Source organism: Rhipicephalus microplus, chromosome 3, assembly GCF_043290135.1.
Source record: "Rhipicephalus microplus isolate Deutch F79 chromosome 3, USDA_Rmic, whole genome shotgun sequence".
Lineage (NCBI taxonomy): Eukaryota > Metazoa > Arthropoda > Arachnida > Ixodida > Ixodidae > Rhipicephalus > Rhipicephalus microplus.
Genome location: NC_134702.1, coordinates 46,755,962 through 46,780,564, shown reverse-complemented (window position 1 = coordinate 46,780,564; position 24,603 = coordinate 46,755,962). Strand labels below are relative to the sequence as shown.

Sequence of the window (24,603 nt, the reverse complement as noted above, 5' to 3'; positions counted from 1 at the left end):
CACTAAAAAAAAAAAAAAAATTCGGCCAAGGTATTTACAACCCAGAAAAAATGTGCACAAATGTGTATACACAAGAGACGAAGCACTGGCTAACAAGAGAAGTTTGTTGATGTAAACAACATAATATTAAAGAGACGTCGTGAAGATATAGCATAGAAAGGATTGCCTACATCATCAGGGACTGTCATACACAAGATAAAAACACAAGTAGTTGTATAGTCAAAGTAATAGACAGCAAACTTGCACATTCTGAACCCAATCTAGCAATCTCCTTCGTTTCTATTTATTTCTCACATTAGCTGGCAGCCCCTTCACAAATCATGTCTTCTCTTTCTTGTTTTTTTTAGCCCCGTACATTTATTGACCTGAACAAGCAACTTGCCCAAAGAATAGCACTACTAAATACAGTCCCTTCGATGCTGTGAGTAGCATCAGGCAGTGAAGCTGTAAGTGCGCCACTTTGTGTCATTGGACAGCGAAATCATGTGGTGTTGTAAAACTGCCAATAGAATTGAAATACACATGCTTACACTAGATTGAGCAAAGTGAGAACAGCTGACGTGCGGGCTCAGGCAATGCGATTTCATTGAACATTTCGCGCCACGCGATTTGCCGTCGCCACCCTGCCAAGTATTCGCTCCCTGATATCTACATGACCCTCTTACACACCCAGGTGCCTTTAATGGTTTATTACAATTATTGCATCTGAGTGATGTAATTAATGAGTGTGAATTGCCTTTGCTTGTTAGAGTTATTGAATGTAATCAATGTAATTTACGAAAGCGCAAGTTGCTTGTCCAGTATTATGTACCGAAAGGCGTCATTGTAGTTTGGGGATCACTGGCGCCACTGACTGTCGTCATTTCATTTATTCAGTAGCCCCTACGGTCATGTAACCTATATCACTGTTAGACCATTATAACTACTACAACTACTACCATCGCCACGATGGGACAAGGACAGTCCTGCTGTTAATGCTTTTATATTTAGCAAAGAATGTAAGCTGCAGAACGTAAATGCGTGCTTACAGGAGGTTTTCAGAAGCCTAGAATGGGAACAGCTAGGGATAAGAGTTAATGGAGAGTACCTTAGTAACCTGCGTTTCGCCGAAGACATTGCACTGCTCAGTAACTCGGGGGACGAATTGCAACTCATGATTACAGAGTTAGACAAGGAGAGGAGAAAGGTAGATCTTAAAATTAATCTGCAGAAATCAAAAGTAATGTACAACAACCTCGGAAAAGAGCAGCGCTTCGAGATAGCTACAGTGCACTTGAAGTTGTAAAAGGCTATGTCAACTTAGGGCAGGTAATAACCGCGGAGCCGAACTATGAGATTGAAGTAACTAGAAGAATAAGAATGGGGTGGAGCACATTTGGCAAGCACTCTCAAATTATGACAGGTAGATTGCCACTATCCCTCAAGAGGAAGGCATATAACAGCTGTATCTTGCTGGTACTTAGCTACGGAGCAGAAACCTGGAGACTTACAAATAGGGTTCAGCTTAAATTGAGGACGACGCAGCTAGCAATGGAAAGAAAAATGGTAGGTGTCACCTTAAGAGACAAGAAGAGAGCAGAGTGGATTAGAGAACAAACGAGAGTTAAGTGTATCATGGTTGAAATTAAGAAGAGGAAATGGACATGGGCCGGGCATGTAGCCCGTAGACAGGATAACCGCTGGTCAATAAGGGTAACTAATTAAATTCCCAGAGAAGGCAAGCGGGTTAGGGGGAGACAGAAGGTTAGGTGGGTAGATGAGATTAGGAAGTTTGCGGGCATAAATAGGCAGCAGAAAGCACAGGACCGAGTTAAATGGCGGAACCTGGGAGAGGCCTTTGTCCTGCAGTGGACGTAGTCAGGCTGATGATGATGATGTAAGCTGCAGGTACGTTTGACTTCCTCACGTCTTTTGAAGTTATCCCTCCCTCCGTCTCTTGCATCACTTGCAAGAGAGGGGGAATGGGATGCAAGAGAGGGGGTGCTCTTGCATCACTTGAAATTCAGGTTTCCCGTAGAGCGCTTCCAGCACTGCATTCACCATAGTTGTGCAGTTGGGTGAGAGATGGTGCGATTGTTCCTGTGAACCCACAACACGATGCCGGTTATATGGATGCAAGACGAGCTTGCTCTCCTGTTTGGTTTCGGATCTTTGGAACTGAACGCAGTTTGTGCTATTGTGTGTTCGCTGTGCTGCAGGAAAATAGCTTCCCGGAAGCATGTACAGTTTCACAAAAGAAGAATTTTTTTTCCTTACATTCGTGCTTTCTCGAGTGCCTGTCCCGCTTGCGGTCTCGACGATCGCGCTTCGGAATAACAATGGTTGCCTGGGGAGGCTGTATGTGCAGCATGTCCTCGCCTCCATCTTCGGTGTCATAACTGTCACTGTGTTCAGAATAGAAACATTTCAACTATAGGGCACAGTACTAGCAATGTGCTCACTATTTGACACAAAATGTAGAAGGTCGAAGGGAAAGAAGAAGAGAGGCAATAAACTTTAATAAAGCAGAGCACTTGGTGGATTACCAAGAAGCAAGACGTAGACCTAGTTAGAATGAAAAGTGCTCTGAATGTACTAGGCAGAAGTTCAGGAAAACGTGTATATCTGGAGAAATAAAAAATCGTTCATGAGAGAGTGTCGCTGGAACCAATGATTCTACTTAAGGCACCAACTCTCAATGTTCAAGGATTTTTCATCTGTACGTACTGGAAATGTGTGGTCTGTACATTCTGCTTAAAGAGCAGAATCACAATCTAGGCAGGAGATGCAGTGAACGACCAGCACATTTGCCTTAAACTCTTCAGCAATTACTTTACTGAAATCTCCAGCCATTTTGACATCACAGAAGCTTTTAATCAGTAGATGCCAACAGCAGTTTCCTTTGACTCACAGGCAATGCTAATCGATAGTTACCAATAGCCTCGCTAAAGTTTAGCCAACTCACGCGGGAAAGCGAAGCTGAAGCTTACTGAGATATAGGACAAGTAAACGGTACGATCAAAACACAACACAGTCATGCCCACGCGTTTGTGATGACAACTCGGCAAGGTTCTGTTTGGCGGCTCAAGCAAGTTGCAACTAACAGTTCTCGGTTACGTTTTCACAGCGGAATCGCGCGCGCAACCACCCACCTGTCATCCGCTTGTTCGGCGAATTCCTTCGCAGGCGACGTGACGCTGCTCGAAACCATGTTGTAGCGCGTTTCTTCACGATCGATTTCGCCGTCTTCCTCCGAATCGTTTGAACTCCGGCTCATCGCAGCTGCAGTACTGTAGGCGCGCAACACGCCAGTTGCAAGATTTCCGCTAGACGCAAAGCATTAGCTTCTTATGGCTAGACTACGCGATTTCCGCACAGCGGTAGAGTGCGATTATATGTCTTTTAAGAGTTGAGTGAAGAGCGGAAAGTGCAATAAGTGCCGTTGTCAAAGTGCAATAAGTGGTTTACAACGGAGGGCTCACATTCTACGGCACGGACGCCATTGCGAAAAGTAATTTCACCACCGTGGCCAGCACACATAAGCTACTTCGGTTACGTGTGTCGTTTAGCGTGAAAATGTCTAGTTTTATGTCAAGCTTGCCAACAATACAAATTTTAAAATATGCAACGAACTGACAATGAAACTTAATTTTACTTACAAGCAATTTTTTACGCTTAAAAACATTTAAACTACAAGTCGTTTGCAGGATGTGAGTGAAACTGGCGTCTAGAATATCGTAAAAACGTTCAGATATCACTTGTACTCTTTGGAACGCCCAACCTATTTTATTTCACTTCCCAGAGAACTGCCGAAAGTGGAGAACGAAACTGGAAATAATATCCTTCGATCAGCGTTACGCTCGTTCACTTGACGTAGTATGTGACAAGACTTTGGGCCGATCCGAGCAAGCAAAATAATCCGAGTGTGCTACGGCGTTACCACTTCCGTTTGCTTTCAGAGGGCGTTGGCAAAATATTTTCTGCTTGTAAAGTTCACAATGACGGTAAGTTAACTCCGCTTCCCCCTTTGTTCCGCTTACGAGAAATTGTTCGGCCCGTTCGCGACCGAGGAGGTTACATCGCACGTCGAGTCACAGCCCGCGTGAGCCGATTAAATTTGGAAGAGATGGCAGGATTAAGCCTAAGTCAGCATCGCCGGCACAGTTACGAGTGGTGTTTTAACGAAGCAGCGCGCCTTGACGACCAGGTTCCTACGTGTAGAAGGGCATTACGCGTTGCGAGGTAAGCGTATAATTCACTGCAGAACCGGCAGCGCGTTCGCGTCAAGTGCTAGTTCATTAGTGGGGCCGCTTTTTCAACTCTGTGGACTTCACCCCCCCTCCTCTCTCGAAGTTCGAAGAACGGTAATCAGATCGTGCCGCAAAATGTGTCGGTGTTCGCAATTCGACGACCGCGAATACCGCCGTTGACGCGTGCCGAATACCCGAAGAAAGCGCACACTTGTTAATCGGTACGAAGTGGTGCACCTGTGGAGAACCGTGCAAGAACGGTGGTTTATGAGCGTGAATTTCAACACGGCTCCCTCATTTGCAATGTAAACACACCATTCTTTTTTCCATCGCTCGCTCGCGTTTAGCTCCGTTGCTTCCGTGACGCTGTTGCGAGTCGACAGTTGTTGCTCGTGTTGCATGCTCCTGTTTTTTTTTTTTTTTTGTGCGCGTGTGTTGCAACATCCTGTGTTTATTTTGTCGCTGCAGACGGCAGATCAACAGCTCGACTCCGCCCTTGATCTCATGAGGAGGTTACCGCCTCAGAAGATAGAGAAGAACCTGAGCGACTTAATAGACCTGGTAAGTCGCCGTTTTGATGCGCCGTCGCTCGCATCAATCTCATTTTTTGAGGCACTGAACAATCGGAAATGACTGCTCCGCGGAAATTCTTTTCAAAGTAATATTTGTCATGTGGACTAAGCGGTTCGCTCTGTAATGTTGCTGCCAGTGGAATTATTTCTCAAAAAAAAAAAAACAGTGTAATAACTGCATAAGAGGGCCATTGTCATTAGGTTGTTCTTTCTGTACGTGTGTGAGAGAGGCAAGCTAGTTATTCAGGTTTGTGAAATGCAGCATTTGCAGTTTATTGGGCTTTAATTGAATTAGCTGCTGCAAAGTCGTAATATGTAATTTACAGCACTAGATAAATACCGTAACAGTTGATGAGTCATGAAATCACGCATGCTTCAAACGAGAACGTTATGTACTCTTTGTAAGAATGCGTAATGATATATCTCTGCCTGATGGTGCATTGCAAAGGATGGAACAAAACGCTGCACAGCACCCTTAATTGTGGCTAATTGAGTTGGCACAGTATTGTTGCATTATCAGAATCACCTGGTGTAGGCTATCCATAGTTATCAGCCGAGCAATTAAATGCTTACAATAGCGTGCAATGTTGGCATTTCCTATGACTTGCTATTGGTGCAAAAGTTCCTGAAATGCAACAAAACTGAGCGAAGAAAGAAAAACATTTGAAAGATTCGTAAACGAAAGGAGCATGCTGCATCCACATTCTTGCATGAGAGATGGATTATGTTGCCATTGTATTATTGTAGGCTGCTTATCATATTTCATTTAACCTGGTGGCATTAGAGGCAAAATGGTTGCGAGTCAGTACATTCCTTGCTTCCCTGTCTTTTCGCCAGGCTGTGCGTCTTATTTTCAAGTTCCAAACCACTGTGCATGCAGCAGTGCATACATAAACGAAGTATATCATCAGTAGCTCCTTTTTTTTTTCATGCCGGTGGCATCTTTTTTTAGTGAATGCCTACATCATTTTGATGTGCCTAATAATGTAAATTTAGTGTTTAGTACCCCAAAACATTTCATCATTGTATGCAAATTAAAATCAGACATACGAGCTAGTAACATGTTACCACCTAGTTTTACCAGTATGTTTGCTGGGCCAAGTTATATCTTTATTTATCTAGTTCGTTTCACAAACTTGCCTTTTTGTTTGCCTGTGCAGAGTATGGGCAAAATTACCCTACTATATCGCTGCTCCAATGTTATCCATGGAAATCACTTCTGTTCAAGAAAATAACTTTTTTCTGGTCAAAAACACGGAACGACTTAGGAGGAGGTGTTTTTCGAAGTTAAATGTCAATTGTTAGTAGCCACATCCGTGTAACTGTTTCTGTTTGTGCCTCTCACTAGTTTTTCCAATTTTGATGTTTTAGTTGCTTACTTCAAGTTTAAGTATGTAACGACTTGCCCAACAAACCACACTTTAGTTGTTTTCAAATGCATCATTGGTAACTATATCTCACTCTTGTGGTCAGGTGCCTGGGCTTTGTGAAGAGCTCCTGTCCTCCGTTGACCAGCCACTGAAGATAGCCACTGACAAAAAGTGCGGCAAGGACTATCTGCTCTGCGACTACAACAGGGATGGTGACTCCTACAGGTAATTGATCCGCCATCTACACTCGCCCATGGCATGTGCAGTCATGTGAAATGACATGGAAATGAACGAATACGTAGCAAACTCCGGAAATAGCAACTTGAAAAGCTTTGCTAACTGCCCTCTTTTCCTGAACGTAACATGCACTATCACGGACTTGGACTACAGCTTATCGTTGAAGGTGGAGTCTTTTTCAGTCACAAAATTGGGGCTCACCTCTGAGGTATAATGGTTACAATGCTCGGCTGCTGACTCGCAAGTCATGGCTTTGATGCCGGCCATAGCACTCACACTTTCAGTAGAGGTGAAATGCTTCATGCCTGTGTACAGTGCACGTTAGAGCGCCAGGTAATAGAAATGTTTCGAGCCCTCCTTTGTGGCATGCCTCATTACCCAGCCTAGGCGCAGAAGAGGCAGCCGGGAGGAGACGTCCACTCTGTAAGGCGGCCCTACTCGCTCGCCGCACACAGCAGCTTACCGAACGATGGGCGTCCACCGTCCCGGACGATGTCACGATGCCCCGTTGTCAAGCCGCAAGACAAGACACCTACAACGCCCGGCTCCCCGAGCCCCAAAGAGATAGAAAAGCTATTTACAGAAACTCTGACCACCTACGAGCCTTCCGTAATAACTCGCCTCTTGTTTGGCCTACAATCCACGTGCTCTAAGCTTTGCTCACCCCAGCATGCAGACCACATGGCTCTCGTCCCAACCGAACAACGTTCTTGCAAACCAACAACAACAAAAAAGACCACTTGCGAGCAAAGAAAGTAAAAACTCAACGTGCCGACAAGTTCAAACACGTCACAAAAACCGATCTTCTCGCTCTCAACAAAGCACACCGCCGATGCAATGGAAGTCCCCCTAGCACCCCAGGCCTACTCTTCCCCAGCTGAAACAAAAGCTTGTACCGAACCGCGACCACTGTCATCTGATGCTCCAAGAGCCCCACCTTAGGCGCCATTGTGGGATCTCGAGTGGCGAGCGTGCCATGCTTTTGGAGTAAATGGACACAGTAGACATGGTCGGAACAAACCAAACGATACGCGTTTATTATTTAACTACTTTTGGAACGATGATATTGTCTGCCAAACTATTATACATCACTTGTGATCCACATGCTAAACAACCTTACACAATAATACACTACACTCGAAAACATGACAAACACAAGAACACACGCAGGGTGGTGTCGCCAACGCTTGACTCACCACAAGGGCCTCCAGCGCGCATCGGGGACCCACACGAGAGACAACCATTTGTGCCGACCGCCACCCGCCAAAGAGAACTGCTCATCTCTCCTCTGCTACCACCAAGGCATGTTGATAGGTGCCACCGCCGACGCTACCGCTTTAGCAGCCATGATGATGATGGTGGTGGTGATAAACGCTGATGAGCACAACGCTACCTAGTGCTCGGTAGTCGTGAACCCGAAATGCGGCCTATGCGCGAAACACGTGCGCCATAAGATGCAAACAACTTTACAGGGGTGATAGCACCACCACAGCATGTAAAACTCAAGATAGTATCATAAAAATGGCAGTGAATCTCATTTTTTAAACATTGCCTCGTGTTTGTTCTGTTTTTGATCTCGCAAATATTCTTGGTCAGTCACTTTGGGCATATTACTTGTGCAAAATTTTTTGCAACTTAGGTTCAAACGCGTTGGTATGCACGGCTACCAGTGTTTCAGGCACAGTGCCAAGCTTGTTGTCTGTGCACAGGCAAAGAAATGCTGTCAACTGCTTACTTCCATGAGTTGAATGCAGAGTTAAGAAAGACTGTGAGAGTAATGGTAGTGTTTTTCAAAACTTTTGCTGCATATCACCACTGCTTGCTCAGTATGTAGGGCGTGGAAGTGCCATTGGCGACAATGATGTGCCGCCTTTATTGTGAAAGCTCATTAGAGAAAACTTTTCCGTTAAGGTAAATTCTTTATCTCTTTCCTTTTCTTATTTGTAAATGCGTAAGCATGTTGCTTTGCCCACAAAATTTAGGTGACCAACTAGCCACATATGTAATGATGTCTATAAACAGAAATGGAAGAATGCATTCAGTGTATTCTTAGCTTGTTTCTATTTGAGTTGTCTGTGGTAGCATGTTTAGTGCACTATTTTACACATCAGAGATGTGTTGTCATAGTAGTGGAAAGGCAAGTCCCGAATCAATTTGTACTGCATTATGTTGTCCACAACATGCACTTAAAAACTTCATTCCGTGAGTTTCTTTAAATTCCGTTGTATCCTTGCAATAGCATGTGAATGCGACGAGCATGAATTGAACCTTGCATTTGTTGACCAACCTCAGGTTGGTCGGGAAAATTCTTTATTGAGGCGAGCTTGAAAAGGCAGTGGCACGAAAAGTTTTTTTTTTTTTTTGGGAAATGAAAGGCAACATTTTTAGGAGCTTGAAAATGTTCTGGTAAGCGTGAGTGTGCCCTGAAAAATTGCTTACAGCAAGTGTTTTAAAATCTAGTTTCACTTTGTAGTGTACTTATATGTGCCAGAATAATTTAGCCAGGAGAAGACTACAAACATCCCTGTACCGTGTTTGTCAGTTTGACCTACAACTGTGCATGCATGTTTTTGTGTGACACGATGCCATGCGACTTCCCTTGTATGTGTGCTCTGCAATGTCAGTGCTCTTGAAAGAACACCCAGATGGTCTAAATTTCAGGAGCCCTCCGCTACGATGTCTCTCATAATCATAGCATGGTTTTAAACCAGAGATATTACTATTAGTAACGTTTCCTGTGACACTTTGCTTCGTGACTTCATTGGTGACTCACAATAGCCATTTCGTATGTTTGGTGCATGACGTCATCACAGATGGTGTGTGATAAACTGATACTATAGCACGACATCTTGTTAGTGTTGATATCAGTAGGTGTGATTGTGCGGAAAGTTACTTAAATTTAGAAAAAGGTATCGGCATTTAGTGCGCTTCACATTTGGTGAGAGCAGTCTCTGCATACAAGGCATTTTTAATGCCAGAGTAAAGTCAGCTTCAAAAATTGGTGTCATTACACCTTGAAAAAACTTACAATCTCTTGCAGGTCCCCGTGGAGCAACAACTACGAACCCCCGCTGGAGGACGGCGCCCTGCCCTCGGAGCGGCTCCGCAAGCTGGAAGTGGACGCCAACAATGCCTTTGACCAGTACCGGGAGATGTACTTTGAGGGTGGCGTCTCGTCCGTCTACCTTTGGGACCTAGACCACGGCTTTGCGGGCGTGGTACTAATCAAAAAGGGCGGCGACGGCTCCAAGAAGATTATGGGCAGTTGGGACTCCATCCACGTCGTGGAAGTCCAGGTGAGCCGCCGTCCTTTCCTTCTCCTGGTATATTCTGTAGCCACATGCGTATGCCAAAGTTGTGTTCTGAATTGATGTGATGTCAGCTGTCAAAAATGACTCATCCATACTCGCCGCCATTGCTTCAAACGGCGCTGAGCAACGCTTCTGCACAGAAATACCCAACAAATCTGCAGTAGACTTTCAATAAGTGGAACGTGAAGGGACCGGGAAAATATGTTTCATTTAACAGGAGTTACGTTTACTGAGAGTCTGTGAGGTGCCGTCTTCATTTGCGCCTTCATCCTGCTGCTCTGCATTTCGCACACTGCGAATTTGGGCAACAATTTCTTCATCTGTCAGCTGCCCTGAGCTGACAAGGTCATTATCCACAGTTACATAATCGGAAAACTGCTGGCACCCAAAGGCCTCCTCGACAGCTGACCAGACACTGGGGTCTGGCTGGCCTTTCAGTGGCAAGGGGTCTGTGCAGTAACTGTCACCGAAGAAAAAAGCCAGCTTTTCTAAAGCAATTTTGTATTATTGCTGGCTGAATCTGCGCCTACACCGCCGAAAGTACCTGCACAGCAAATTTGAGGTCTATGACCGAGTCTCGCTTTTGCTGCATGTCGAAAAGTAAACGCTCAGCGAAGCGTGAGCAATACCTTTACTTTACTGAGTGCACAATGCCTTGATCAATAGGCTGCGCCTTTGACGTTGTGTTAGGCGGGAAGTATGAGACAGTTGCGTGTAGCTGGTGAAGGTGCATGTGACTCGAGCAATTGTTGAGGAAAAGTAACACATTCCTGTTTTGTTGGTGCATCTTGCTGTCAAAGTCGAGCAACCATCGGTTGAAGATATCCTTGGCCATCCAGGCACTTTTGTTCGAATCCCAGTCCATGAGAACGTGCATGTTGTGCATGCACCGCAATCCTTTCGACTTGCCTATAACCAAATGTTTGGTTTTTCCGCTCCCATCTATATTGCTGCAAAAGAGAACTGTAACGCGCTCCTTGGACTTTTTGCTGCCATGGCACGCGTCTTTGGCAAAACAAAAAGTATTTCCTGGCTTTAACTTATATCAAAAAATGTTCTCATCGGCATTGAACACATCTCGCGGTGCATAGTCTTCGTGGTGAGCGGGAAGAACATCGGCTTTCCAGTTGACAACAACAGTGTCGTCGACGCTGGCCGACTCTCTGGATGACACTTAAAAGCGATTCCGTGCCTCGATTTAAAATGGTTGAGCCAACCTTCACTGCATTGGACAGTTCTTGATTTAGAACAAATGCAAGTTGCTCCGTACGTTTTCGTAGCAGCAGTTCATTCACGAGAATATTTCGCGAACAAGCGTCACGAAGCCATATCAGCAGGGCCTTTTCGTCATCAGGATATGAAGCTTCACGGAGCCGAAACCTCTTGGTTTGTAAGTCACCTGATACTTTCTTCGACAAGATCGTCGCTTTGGCATTGACAATGGTGTTGACCATCTTCTTCGACAAGCCATATGCCACGGTGACGTCCACCTGCTTCTTTCCCTTCTTAACTTGCTCAGTGATATCAAGCTTGTCTTTCAGGGATACCTGCTTACGCTTTGTCGCTTGCAATGGCTTACGACGCGGGACATTGGCTGATGTGTTTGGCTGCATAGGTTCCATCACACCGTGATCACATCTACAACCAACTGATGCACACGATACACGAGTAGTGGACTAACAAAAGGTCAAAACAGGCCCTGCCGCACAGAGCACCAGCTGTCAGCGCCATGCCGAACGTAACTTCTATTTCGAGAAAGGCCGTTACCAAGCGAGCGCTTTCCATCAACTTTTTTTTTACTTTAATTGCTAAGTAAGTATCGCTTTAGTGGTTTTTTAAATTATTTTGTCTATAAGCAGAGTGTTTTTTGCTTTGATAACACTGTAATCATCCAAATTATGCATCGACTTTCATATGATGCATTAGCGATTAGTCGTAGTAAGCCCCATTAGCCAGATCGATCCAAGCCAAGCAAGGCAGTCTCAAAATGGCCGCCACCTGTGTTGACACTGCAGGCACGTTGCTTCCGTCTTGGAAGTATGCCAAGTGATGTGAAAAGTCCGCTCCAAGACTCGCCTGGCTTCATGTTAAAATGATTGAGTTCTTACTAAAAGAGCACGTAATAGGCTATTTATTTTTGTCATTGCTCAGAAACATGTTGTATTTAAAATAACGCAAGAACCTTCTACATTGAGGTACATTTTTACAAAGCGCAAGAAGCGTTTTTTCCATCATGTTTATGTCGTGTGTTCCTTACGCTGTTTGGTTGTGCCGTCAAGATGAGTATACTTTTATTTTAGAATGTAATACGCGTGAATGAAATCCGCTTCTAAACGTTTTGTTTTAGAGAAGCTTTATTTACGCAATCGTATTCACTTTTGAGCCGAAGCTTCGCCCAACACCAGCCAACACAAGCCTCGCAGGCGCATATACCATCATTCCCAGCGCTCCAACATCGCCCTTTAAGGGGGGAGGTGGGGATCGAAAGTGAAATTCTTTAGTTTTTGTCGTAGAGCAATGAAATTTGGCATGCTTACTGGAAACTGCGCTAAATGATAAATGACAAAGTTTCATTCAGCTATCTCCAGTAGTTCTGGCATTATAAATTTTTTTATCCATCAGTGTACTACCAAACTTGCCCAAAGCCTGGTGTGACAAAAAAACATGGTAGAAGCCTATAGTTGCTCTTATATTTTAGCCATTGGGATGGTTGATGTCGTGACATTCTGCAAATATTTTTATGACTCTGTTTTTATTTTACAGAGAACATTGTATACATGCTTGTAAATGTGGTCGTTATCATAATGTGAAATTAGCTTAGGAGTAAAAATACTGAGGTAGTAATTAACAAATATGAAAACGTCACGACATAGAAAATTCACTGAGGAACACAATGCAAAAAACCACATGAAAATCCGTCAAGCCATAGTCATGCAAGCATCGTGGCAAGCTGGACAGTCGGGTCAAAACACGTTTCTGAGAAAACTGGCGTTAAAGTTGAACAGTCAGTAAAGGTCCATCAAAATGCCCCGAGACTGTAATACTTTGTGTCTTTGCTTGCGAGGGTCTTCTTACGTCCTTTCTCTTTCATTTTTTCTGCACTGCGTGCTTTTCGTTTTCTTTGCTGGTCTTTTTCTTCAGCTCTTTGAAGGGCGAGGCTAGCAGGTTTGATGCCCACGGACTTGCACATTTCAGTGTAGGCTCGCAAATTCCCAAAATTCTAGCGTGCAACTGCTTCATGTACTGTTGTCTCCACTGCGAACAATGAAGCGTGTTGGTCCTTTGAAGTCAGTGACCAAATAACTGAATGCAAGCTTTCCGCCGCATTCTGAGTTTTGTTGCCTTTGCATCGCTCCAACAGTTGCGGGTCAGAGAGACGTTGGTATACAGGCAGCAGAGCCTCCGCTACACGTTTCGACAGGTTATACCTGTGAGGTGGTGCTGGCTCCATTTTGGCCTGTGCTGAACGATGTTTGCACCAGCTATCAGGGCCAGGTGGGCAGAGCTCATGGTGAGGCTCGTCGTCGGTGGACGTGACGTGATAAAAAGTGGCCATCACGGCCCTTTGCATGTCAGGGACACTTGTGTGTTTTCGCAAGGCTAACCCGTAGTAGCTGGTCAGTTTTTTAATCAACTCCTGCGTCAGTCCACCTCTCCCACCCAATGGCTCCCCTTTCTTAGCTCTTGTCACCAGTGTGCGGAGAGCGGTGCCCATTCTCTTCTGCACATGGTTCACGCAGTCTTCTTTGGTCAGTGGTATGAAGTCGTACACCTCATCTTTGCACAGAGCAAGATAGGTTCGGCTGTCACCATCACATATAATGTTGGTGTAGCGGAGGCCATACCTGCTGACAGAGCGCCTGAAAAGTGTCAGAGCAGCCTCCACTTCCATCTGTCCGGAGCCAACATCAGTATTCTTCTGACATTGATGTTTCTCAGCCCAAGTGACGAAGTTGGGGTCGCTCTCTGCTGGTTGTTGACAACACCCAAGACAGAAGTTGGAAAGGACTGTGCAATCCAGCACAAGCCCCGTGTAAAACTCAATAATACATCCTACCCCAATGTGTGAGCTGTGGCCTCTTGTAAGCCACGTGCCGTCATACACAACTGTGATGTTGTTTGGGCTTGATGGCTGCATCTTACTGTACACGTCTTTTACCGCAAGCACAGCATCTGCAAAGATGTTTTGTGCAGCTTCCTCTGCTCCTGGTTTGAATGTTTTTTTTAGGTGTTCCTGATAGGTTTTTTGATGAATGCCCCGATGAGAGACATTCATTGTAGCCCAGAAGTCATTCAGGGCAGTGGGCCCTTTTCCAATGGACTTGATTGCTTGCATGGCTCTTAGGTTGACTTCAAAAGCCCTTCCTTCGGATTTTCTACTGGATGACCAAGGTGAATGAATAGGGCCACAGGAAGCACACAAAAGTACCAGTTTTACTGCCAGGCCCAATTTTGTCCCATGCTGCACTGACAAAGTCTTCTTACAACATTTTGGGCAGAGTGCAGGTCCTATTAGGGAATTCATGGCAGAAACCTGAATTAGGGTGAACTCATCCTCTTTTGTTGCCGATGTTTGCTCCGTTTGCTGCGCGAACCCGAACTTCCGCTCCGTTGCCGACACCTCGCGAAGTGCATCGCGGACACTGCTGGCTTGCTTCTCGGCGCCTTCCGAGGACACGAAACGAGGTTCCAGGTGTATTTGAACGGTGCGCTTCCGCTGAGGCAAACGATCGCCGACATCCTGGACAGCTGGCACCACGTCGTCGTCCGCCGCCGCGAAAACGAAACTTTTCTCGCGTTCACACCGCACCGTGATGCCGCGGCTAGTTGATGGCCCCGGGTCTTCAGTGTCACTGCCAGGCGTCGATTCACCGTCACTTTGAACAGCCGGCACCGCATCGTCACCCGCCGCAGCGAAAACGAAACTTCTTTCGCGTTCGGGCCGCACCGCAACGTCGCGGCTAGTTGACGGCCCCGCGTCATAGGCCTCACTGCCGAGCATCGGCAGCGAGCAGGTGTCGGCTTCCGACGACACGTAGCTTGGTGGCGACGCGGTACTCGGTTCGTCTGATTCAATCGCTGCTGACTGCTTCGTTTTCCCAACAGGAGGCTTGCGTTTACGCTTCCCGTAAGCGTACTTCGTCCGGTACTTCGTCCTGCGCTGCCGGTCCACGCGACGATCCATTGCGGGCGCTAAGCCTCGCGCTAGAGAAGAGTTGGCGTATCGGCGACCGTATCGGCGTATCGGCAGGGGATTCGCAAACTATAGTGCGCCAGCGTGTGCGTAGCAGACGTGCGTGCGCGGAGCAGACGACCAGCGCAAGCAAGCGCGTCCCAGCAGCCACTCACAGAGCGCGCTCAGTACCACGTGACAGGAGCGACCAATGGGTGCGCGTCTAAGGCGTCGCGGATGCCTTCGCATTTTTTCTGTTTGTGCATTTATCTTAGCTCGTAGAGTCGTGGTTTCACCGGGAGAAGTACGGCGGTGAAGCAAGCTTTCCAGTGACACCAAGCTTTCCGCGAGCGGCGGCGAAGGCGCGGAAGTATCGCGCTCGGAAATGGGCCATTTTCGCGCAGATTTCAGCCAGCTTTTTGCGATCCGCGGTCAGAAAAACATTTTTTAAGCTTACTTTGAGATCGTTTTCGGCGGAAATATTTTTAGATATGATAGAAATGGTGATGCAGAATCCAAATCTGCCCTTATCCAAAATTCGTTTTTTTGCGAGAATTTCGCGATTTGATCCCCGCGTCCCCCCTTAAGAAATTCGCGTAGACTGTGGCACCACACTTCCCTCTGGGTATTTGTGAGAAACTCTATGGTTGTACCCGAATCCGTTGTAAACGAATCTCGATGAATGCTACAAATAGGGAGATCAACATAAAGCCGCAAATTGGTATGTAGTATCGGAATGTATCTTGTAAGCAGATCCGTTTTAGCGAGGTTATACAGTAAAAGCTTGTTAATTTGGATTTGACGGGACCGGAAAAACTGTCCGAATTAACCGAATGCCAAATTAACGAATTAACAGGGAAAGCAACATTTAAAATCAAGCTTCAGAAGCATACCTTTATTTGTTGAAGTATTTTGTAATTGTCGTCTGCGTTTTCGCGCAGATTCCGGCTGACATCACAATTTTTCTTAACTGTTCCAAATGGCCAACAGCACGCAAGCTGTCGGGAGCGTTCAGGCAAGCGTCCTTTAATATTACGAGCGCCTCCGAGACTTCCCGTGAGGTGCGATGAGGTCGCGGCTGTATCTCCTCGCATGATTCTTCGTCGGAATCGTGGTCTTCATCGGCGCCCGTGACATCATTAATAATCTCTTGATCGGTCAGGAGACCACTCGTGGCGACACCATGATCAATCGCGATGTAGTCCTGAAAGGTCACATCTGTGGGAAGGACAGCATAGAAAGTCGGGCAGTCATCGTCGGTGGACTCTGCTGACACCTCCTTGATGCCATCGTCAGCTACTGCTGCATGCTCGGGCCTCACATAACCGCTGTGCCGAAAACAGTTGGCGATGACTTGCGGCGGAGTATTTTTCCACACGTGGGCAATGATGTGCACTGCGCCGAGTAAGTCCACTTGATACAACTTTCCAGCTTCTGAGCATAGGATCATTCGCTCTAGCAGGTGCTTGCGGTACTTCGACTTCTCGTAGTGAATGATACCCTGGTCCATCGGCTGAAGAGGAGACGTAGTGTTGGGCGGCAAAAAAACTACTTTGATGCTCTTCAGTTCGACTGTACAGTTATGGGCACTGCAGTTGTCAACAACCATAATTATCTTGCGGTCCTTCGACGTGAAGTGCCGGTCCAACTGCTGCAGCCAGCCGCGAAAAATGTCCGATGTCATCCATGCCTTCCTGTTCGCTGTGTACTCGACAGGAAGTCTTTTGACGTTCTTAAAACAACGTGGCTTAAGCGCCTTCCCGACGACAAGTAGTGGCAAGCGCTCCGTGCCAGTCATATTGGCGGCAAGAAGCACAGTTATCCTTTGCTTGCACTTCTTGCCACCAATGCACGCGTCCCCTTTGAAAGTCACCGTCTTGTCGGGCAGAGCTCTGAAAACTAGAGCAGTTTCATCTGCATTGAACACGTGACGTGGTTCATATGCGGCGATGTGCTCCAGCAGCTTCACATTTCTCCTCTCGGTGGTCAGATGGTTCCGACACGACAGAAGAAGAGAGAAGAAGAGATGGTTCCGACACGACAGAAGAAGAGATGGTTCCGACACGACAACACAAGGGAAAATGGCGTCGGAGGCGCTGAGTGGAGAAGAAAGAAGACGTCGACATTCGGTGACGCTGCGATCGCCCCCACTAGTTGATGATGATAGCGATGCCACTCAGGTTTCGGTTTCACTCCAGTGGTGCCAGCGCTGCTTTATCACACTTTTGTGTAGCAGCAGCCGTCAGCATTTGTCCGAATTAAGCGGTGCGGAGCTGGATTCCGACGAAATAACGAAGGTTTGGTCCCATAGATTAACATGCACTTTGGCCGGGACCAATAGAGCCGTCTGAATTATCCGAATTTCCAAATTAACGGGTGTCGAATTAACGAGCTTTTACTGTACTGTATAACACCGCTAAAAAAAACTACTCAGAATGTCCCTTATACGTTGCTTGTCTGTTGGTTCTCATCAAGGTTGTGTGTAACAACGGCTAAAAATCTTTTATTCATTTCTTTATAAGATTACATTATACTTAAGGTCGTGCACTGGAACACAGCTACTTTTGCCAAATGTGAAGAATCATTCGTTGCAAGTTTTATTGTAGAGCCATTCAAAATTTTTTATAGATTCTTTATCTTTGCTATTCATGTTAGGTTACCATATTTCGTCACCGCATCACAACGAAGGTGTTCCACTCCTAAGCTTGAGGGCACAAGTTTGATTCTCTGCCACCGCAGTTGCATTTACATGGGGCTGAAATGCAAAAACATTACTGTACTTTGGTGCAACTTAAAGAACATTAGGTGCATTAAACCAAAGTCCTCTCACAGAGACGTGCCTTATCATCATGTGGTGGCTTGACGTAACAAATGCCACAATTGAATTTTATTACATCTACTCATCAATGAACTGCTTGTTAGCATTCTTCTTCAATGGTTTTCTCTTCTTAGTGCTTTTTTTTCTCTTTTTGTCGAGCTAAGCATTGTCAGTCTCATTCTTTTTCAGGAGAAATCAAGTGGCCGGAATGCGCACTACAAGCTGACGTCAACAGCCATGCTTTGGCTGCAGACGAAAAAACCTGGTTCAGGAACCATGAACCTTGGTGGCAGTCTCACAAGACAGGTAAGTGTTCAGGAGCTACGAGCAGATAAGATCAATGGGGTTCGCCCACTCCAATTACTGACAGCCATTTGGGTTCTTCTGCGCCACTACTATCAAAATTATTACTGAACCTTTAGTTGTGCTAAATCTATGCTGCTTTAATTATGATCTTTACATCGAAATCTTATTTGTCAATCACAGTAGCCACATTTCAAAGGCAGCTACACTATACAGTTTCCCTTTCACATGCCAATGTGGAGCCTGCGCTCATTTGGATGCCAGTGATGGGCTCGCCGCCAGAGGTAATCGCGGAGACAGCGGCTTTGTGGTGCAGTTGCTGCATTCTTTGAAAGATTGCCCTAAACTGCGTGGGGATACCAGCTTGTTGTTGAGCTGAGGCGTCATCGTCTACGTCCACTTGGCAGTGCCCACCCATATATTTTGCCCTGTGACAGCACACAATGGTGTCTATACGGGCGAGTGCACAGTGTAGTTTGGTGAAGTGCGCCCTTGCGAACATGCACAAAACTGTACCAGTGGTAATCTCGAGACAGTGTGCTTTGCCGGTAAATATTTAATTCATACATAATTATGGGAAAGCCAGCCGTTTTTTTTATTTGGGCTTTCTCACTCAACGCGTGCAACAGCTTTCGTTGATGATGCATTCGGTGTTTTTTCTTGGATTATTGAACATTGTCCTGTATCCCGCCCTGCTATGACATCGCTGCCAGGATAATGGAAGAGTGGTTTGGTATCAGGAGTGCACATACATAATCGACTCTTTTTGACGTCCACTGTGGCGATTCTTGCGAATGGGTCGCAGCAACCCCGCCATCTCTGAGGCGATGCAAGAATATGGGAAGTTGGCGAACGTCTGAAGAATGTGTAGCTTTCGCTTTTAGAGTATGACGTATTAGTGCACAGTCGAGCTGTGAAAAGTGGTTGTTATATCAGTTAATTGTATAGTGGAATTCACTTATAACGATATCAGATTAAACAATATATTGGTTATAAAGAGAAGCTGCCGCCCTATCAACTTTTGTATGTTTTCTACGGTGAAATAACGCATTTACAGGAATTCCGTGTGCCACATGATCGGTTATAAGAATTAATTCTGGCTGTTGGGTGTCTGGGCCGAGAGGTAATAGAACGGAAAATCCTCGAAAAAGGAAGATGAAAACAAAAAACTCGAGCTCCTGAAATCCCAGCAACAACCACATCCCCCAGTGCCTGTTTGGATTCGCAGTATGCTTCACCGCTTAGCATTGTGTCATTTCGCACAGCTGACTTATAAATTCCGCTTTGTTGTGGCGGCAGCGGTGGCTTCCGTTTGTTCACTTTCGGGCATAAAATTTGAGCTAAAGTTGACACTTGGAAGAGTTTCAGTGTCTGAAACTTCATACGTTGTCATACATTGGCCCTATTGGCCTTGTAGCAGTTTCATAGGAGCGTCCGAACTTAATCATATCTGAAAAATTGGCAGCTTTGCGATCGTTATCACTAGTGTCTGTCAATGTATCCCATCCGATGTATTAGTTTTCTCACAGCAATCTGTCATCCCCCATTTATTTTTTCGTGCAACCCGTTTTTTATCATTTGTGCACTTAGCGACGAAGCTGTCTTTTTTAAATGCCCATTCTTGTTAGAGAGTGCCAACAACCCCTAGTATTCGCGTATGTCGTGAAGCGGCGCCTGATGGGTGCTGGAAAGGGAGTTGAATTGACTTTGCAACGAATTGACAGCATTTCAGTGAAATGCGATACTGCCACGTCGAACCAATGGCCACCGTCTTCTTGCATGCAGCATGTCGCCTTTCTGGCTTACTCCGCCATTGCGGGTCACTTGTTGTGTAGTGTATGCTTCATTTGTGCATTCTACGTGCCTGTTTCACTCTGGATTGTGCATTACATCTGGCGAAAGCAAGCTTTTTTTTTTTGCAAGCATCATGCTGTACATCTCTGTGGTGCTCTATCGGTCCTAAATGATGAGGCACAGCATGCCTGTGTTGTCGCCTGATAGCACGTGCAGCATACGCTCTTCATCAGTGCATCCGCCTTTCCCATGTGCCCACACTGTTCAACACCAGCGAGCTTCTTTCTCTTCGACAAAGCGACGCGCACTTCAAAATGGTCTCAAATACGCGGTGGCGAAGTTGCGAATGGCAGCGTGGCGCGCTTGTAACGCTGTCAAGTCAATCAGTTTATGCCTGAAGCCCAACCGAGCAGGTAGCAGCTGATGACTGTAATAAGGTTGTTAGTGCTAAGTCATAATGGCATGTTCATCACAGGCTGCCTTCTTGCCTTCGCTCTTCCCGGATACTTATTCGTGAAGGCATTGCCACAATCGTGCGGAAATCGTAATCATTGGTCGACCGGTCTCTGCATCACTGAAAAATGAAAGATTTTTTATGATGCGTGGTGGTGTCGACAAATTGATAGGCTCGGTGAATATACATGGTAAGAAAAGTCATTGCAGTTATTGCTTATTGGTTTGTTCTGGGCAGTTGTAGCTGCATGCAGCGGCATCAGAAAAGGTTGCCATGCACAAGGTGATAGCGGGGCTTTATGCTGCCTCGTATTATGTCTTTCTTCACTGCCATTCTGCCATTGAAGAAACACCTGAAAAGTGAGCCATACCGCTCGCAGCGTCCGAAATTTGCGTGCAGTGCTCGCGGATCTAGGATATCTTCGTCGTCAGTGGTCACCCGCGCTTTAGAAAGCCTGTTTTAACTTACTTATTGCTTCATATGTGTCGTATTTTTGCCATGACCATGTCTGAAGTGTATGTTGTAAAATTAGGAGGCTTTGAACAATGTTCTCTGTATGTGGGTGCAGTTTTGAAGTGTATGTTGTAAAATTGGGAGGCTTTGAACAATGTTCCCTGTATGTGGGTGCAGTTTCAATGGGTAGCACAAGAAAAATTAAGTGCACCAAATTATGGTCATTACAGGTGATAACTCGTTATATCTGGGATTATTATAAGTGGGCCTGTTTATAATTGTTTTTAAGCGTTTTGGGAAAATGTAAACACTACGGCTCATCTGTTGACATCTTGTACAGTAGACCTTCAGTAAACGGACATCTCTTAATTGAACGCAACTGCTGCTTAAATGGAACAAGTGCTTCTGACAGGATTGGTTTCGTACTTCTATTCTGTGTTCATGTTCATCTCTCAGTAAATGGAACTCTTGTTGAATGGATAATACTATTTTGCTGGTCTCTTGAGGTTCTGGTTAATAAGAGCATGCTTTTCTTTCGGCTACCTTGTTTACTATATGTATACGTAGGTTACTGCATACTGCACATTGTTGATGCATGGCCCTAATCTGCCTCCCACTTTTCATTGCAGATGGAGCAAGACAGTCCAGTCAGTGAAGCAGTTCCTCACATTGCCAACATTGGAAAGATGGTTGAGGTAGGTTGTATTGCGACCACTCCCCCTTTTCTTCTCGCTAGAAAAGAACATCAAGCGAACAATGGGATGAAAAAATGCTGCCTGTGAGACATCAGTCTTTTTTTATTGTTGTTGCTATTCTCTGCCTAAATGAGGGCTACAGATTTAATCCCTACTTCAACAGCGCTTGCGCTTTTTTACTCGCTAGTAAAAGTTCCGATGCGGGGGGGGGGGGGGGACTTGTTGGGGAACGTGGTGGCAACTGCAAAAACCCGCTGAGAGTGTCCATGTCTTTGCTAACGCAGTAGTAATGCAGTTTTTTTACGGCTAAATAAGTGTTCTGGGTTAGCTCTGCCTTCAGTTCCCCTTATGTTTAATTTGTGCATTTTTTCAATTTTCGTACTAAACCTGTGTATAACTTAATTATTTTTATAACGAATTTTTCCAGGAATTCGTCAATCTTGTTATACCCTGGTTTAACTGTAAAAGTAAACCACAGAGAAAAGCTGGCACATCATGCCTTTGGTAAACTATATTGTATGGTATCCTGGACGATACACATAGAGCTGCACTGAAAAATTTCGTAATAAGCAGTATTATTATCGTCAGTACTTTTGTTTTTTTCGTAGTATTCTGCCAAGGGAAGGGTGTCAAGGTAATTCTGGCTAACTTTTGCGACAAGCGGGTAGTTCATATTATATGGGCACCTGCTCACTCCTTCCTCCCCGGGAACGAAATCGCGCACGACCTGGCTGGGGAACTGGCCAGCCAAACAGGCGCAGCGTGAAGTCCGGGGACAGAGAAGGACCGCATGGTCAGTTATGAAGAGATCACAAGATACTGCAGGCTAGGAAAGGCCCGCTTCCCCCGGCACATACCTCGCTAAACAAGCAGCAGGCGACAGCATGGCACCTCTTACAAACCAACACTTTTCTGAACCCGGTAACTTATCACCAGATCTACCCAGCGATATACTCAGATTTGTGTAAGTTCTGTAATCAAAAGGCGGACGTTAATCATATACTGTGTGCTTGCCCCTCAGTGACAGCGCAAAATAAAAAAAAAAATACAGTAATGGAGAGCAGTGGGCGACCGCTCTGCTAAGCGCAGACCCAGAAGTGCAACTTGGAAGTCCTTCGGCAAGCCGAAGATGCTGCCAGAGCGCAAGGACTCTTGGTCGCCACCTAGGGGAAGGAGACAATTCTTCCACATCTTGCCATTTGTTTTTCTTTAATGAAGTTATTTTCTCTTCGTAGTGTTTATTCAGATCTGTGCAACTTACACATGTGCATAAGTATGATTTTAGAGAGTTCATAAACCATCGAGAGTTCAAGGAAGAGAGAGTAGTTACCTTCCTGCAGGCCCTGCCTCCTCCTTACCACTTATTTCTTCATAAAACTCGCGGATGATGTCAGCACTAAGCACTGAGCCTTTCAGAATTTTGTGCTTTTCGGCTATTCACTGTCATCTCTACTTGTGCATTTGAAAAAGCACACAACAATGCCAAATCGGATGACCGTGCACGATATTCATGTGAGGCAAGGCAGAACAGACAAGTGACTGCGTAGCAGAGCAGGGTAGGAGAGTATGCACAACTGATGCGCAACTTGTATATGGACCAATCGAGAGCTTATTTCTTCGCGACGTTACGTTAACAGACCGCAGGTGTCACTAATCACACCTTAAAGAGTGGAAATGTCGGGAGTGAAAAACAGGCACGTTCTTTACCTTTTTAAAGGTTGTTCAGGGCCCTTTAAAGTTTACTTGGATGGGAATCATTGTCTCGCTGCTTTATTTTTTTACCCTGCCAGGACATGGAGAACAAGATCAGGACGACGCTGAACGAGATCTACTTTGGCAAAACGAAGGACATCGTCAACGGCCTGCGCTCCCTGCAGCCGCTGCAGGACCGGAAGCAACAGGACGCCCTCAGGAACGACCTTGCCCAGGCACTACGGAACCGTCAGGCCAAGCAGGACAGCTAATGACTGCAGGCAACGCACAATGACACTCGCCTGCAAGACGTTGCCGCGGCTGTCACTTGCGCCGAAAAGAGAGAGTCCAGCTGCCACGGCCGCCACATCATCGACGAAAGGCGCGTGCACACCCGGCAGCGGTGTATTTTTTCCCCGCACCCCGCGGTGTCGGCAGTCATCACACAGACAATGTTTTTCACCTGCACCCATGAATTACATGCATCAACAAATAGGGGGGAAAGGAGAGAGCGAGAGGGACAAGACTGTGACACTTTGGAGGTGGGAGGGGAGAGAGAGGTCGTGTGAGGGGACAGCGTCATGTGGCACGAGCAGATCGCGGCGATGCACTGCCTTGTTTTTCCTGCTCGGGTGGTATTACGAGGATGCTGTTGTTTGTGAGACTCGGCCGAGCGAGCAAAACCACATGCGCACACACACTAGACAAAGCTAGAAAATTTTTTTTTATCCTCGTTTCGGCTTTGGTGTACTGCCACTGTATCTCTCCCTTGCCCCTCATGAATCTACGATACAAGACTAATCTATGATGAGCCCATTTGTAGGGCTGTCACGTAAAACAGCGTAATACGAAACTGACTCGCATGGAGAAATGTTTCAAATGTGCTGCAGCACTTTCTTTACAATGTTATCTTTTTTTTGTTCTTTCAGAATAAGTTTTAACGAAACTGTCGTCGCTACTTTTTTTCGAACGCAGTTTTGCGAGTGGTCCAGTTTATCTTTTAAAAAGGGCATGGCTCCTTTTTCGTTGACTTTTTCGGTACATTTTGATTCACTGGAGGAGGGATTAGCTTTAGGATGTAGTCGAAAGGCCATTCTCTGCTGTAGCTGTTGACTTATTGTCGCTAGAGCACATTTGTTTACCAATGGATGCTTATTTTGAGTGTGTTTTTTTTCTTTAATATCGGTAACACACACACACGCACTCAGTGATGTCTTTTTCTATTGCTAGTAGTATTACGTCGGGCATGGAAGGAGCGATGGTTAATTAAAAAGTTGTTGAACACTGAAGTTGCGGGCGCGATCGAATGCAAGTGCCACTACATGCAAACACCTTAGACTGCACTTAACCGCAACACTTTGTTACTAGGTCCAGTTTATTGTAGTCAAGCTCCTCGTTTGCCCCCCTCGTCGAACTCCTGCGGCCAGCGCAATCAATCCTCTTCCGCAGCCTTACGTTTATGACCTGAGCACTTACGTAATTTATTGTTGATTGCCTATGCG

At 45.8% G+C, this 24,603-nt stretch overlaps 2 protein-coding genes across 11 annotated transcripts in view; one reads left to right on the top strand and one right to left on the bottom strand.

The window, feature by feature from the left end:
• Nucleotides 1–3,453, bottom strand: part of Pitslre (cyclin dependent kinase 11B pitslre) — a 54,036-nt gene extending 50,583 nt beyond the window's left edge. For all 10 annotated transcript variants that reach the window (XM_075889416.1, XM_075889419.1, XM_075889420.1 and 7 more), the window contains exons 1-2: nt 3,132–3,453; nt 2,257–2,384 (exon numbers count right to left, since the gene is read on the bottom strand). In XM_075889416.1, the coding sequence (XP_075745531.1) occupies nt 2,257–2,384; nt 3,132–3,256 (253 nt within the window). In that variant the 5' untranslated portion in view covers nt 3,257–3,453. The remainder of the gene's footprint in view (nt 1–2,256; nt 2,385–3,131) is intronic.
• Nucleotides 3,454–3,844: 391 nt separating this feature from the next.
• On the top strand, nt 3,845–23,803 carry cpb (F-actin-capping protein subunit beta). Its single transcript, XM_037426426.2, has 7 exons — nt 3,845–3,983; nt 4,698–4,790; nt 6,275–6,396; nt 9,449–9,704; nt 17,900–18,016; nt 21,344–21,409; nt 23,200–23,803. The coding sequence occupies exons 1-7, from the start codon at nt 3,978–3,980 to the stop codon at nt 23,371–23,373; spliced, it is 834 nt and encodes a 277-aa protein (XP_037282323.1). The 5' UTR covers nt 3,845–3,977; the 3' UTR covers nt 23,374–23,803.
• The last annotated feature ends 800 nt before the right edge of the window (nt 23,804–24,603 follow it).

Coding starts and splice junctions, on each gene's coding strand:
- cpb (XM_037426426.2), top strand. Junction 4,791..6,274: donor TGAGCGACTTAATAGACCTG/GTAAGTCGCCGT, acceptor TCTTGTGGTCAG/GTGCCTGGGCTTTGTGAAGA. Junction 6,397..9,448: donor AGGGATGGTGACTCCTACAG/GTAATTGATCCG, acceptor AATCTCTTGCAG/GTCCCCGTGGAGCAACAACT.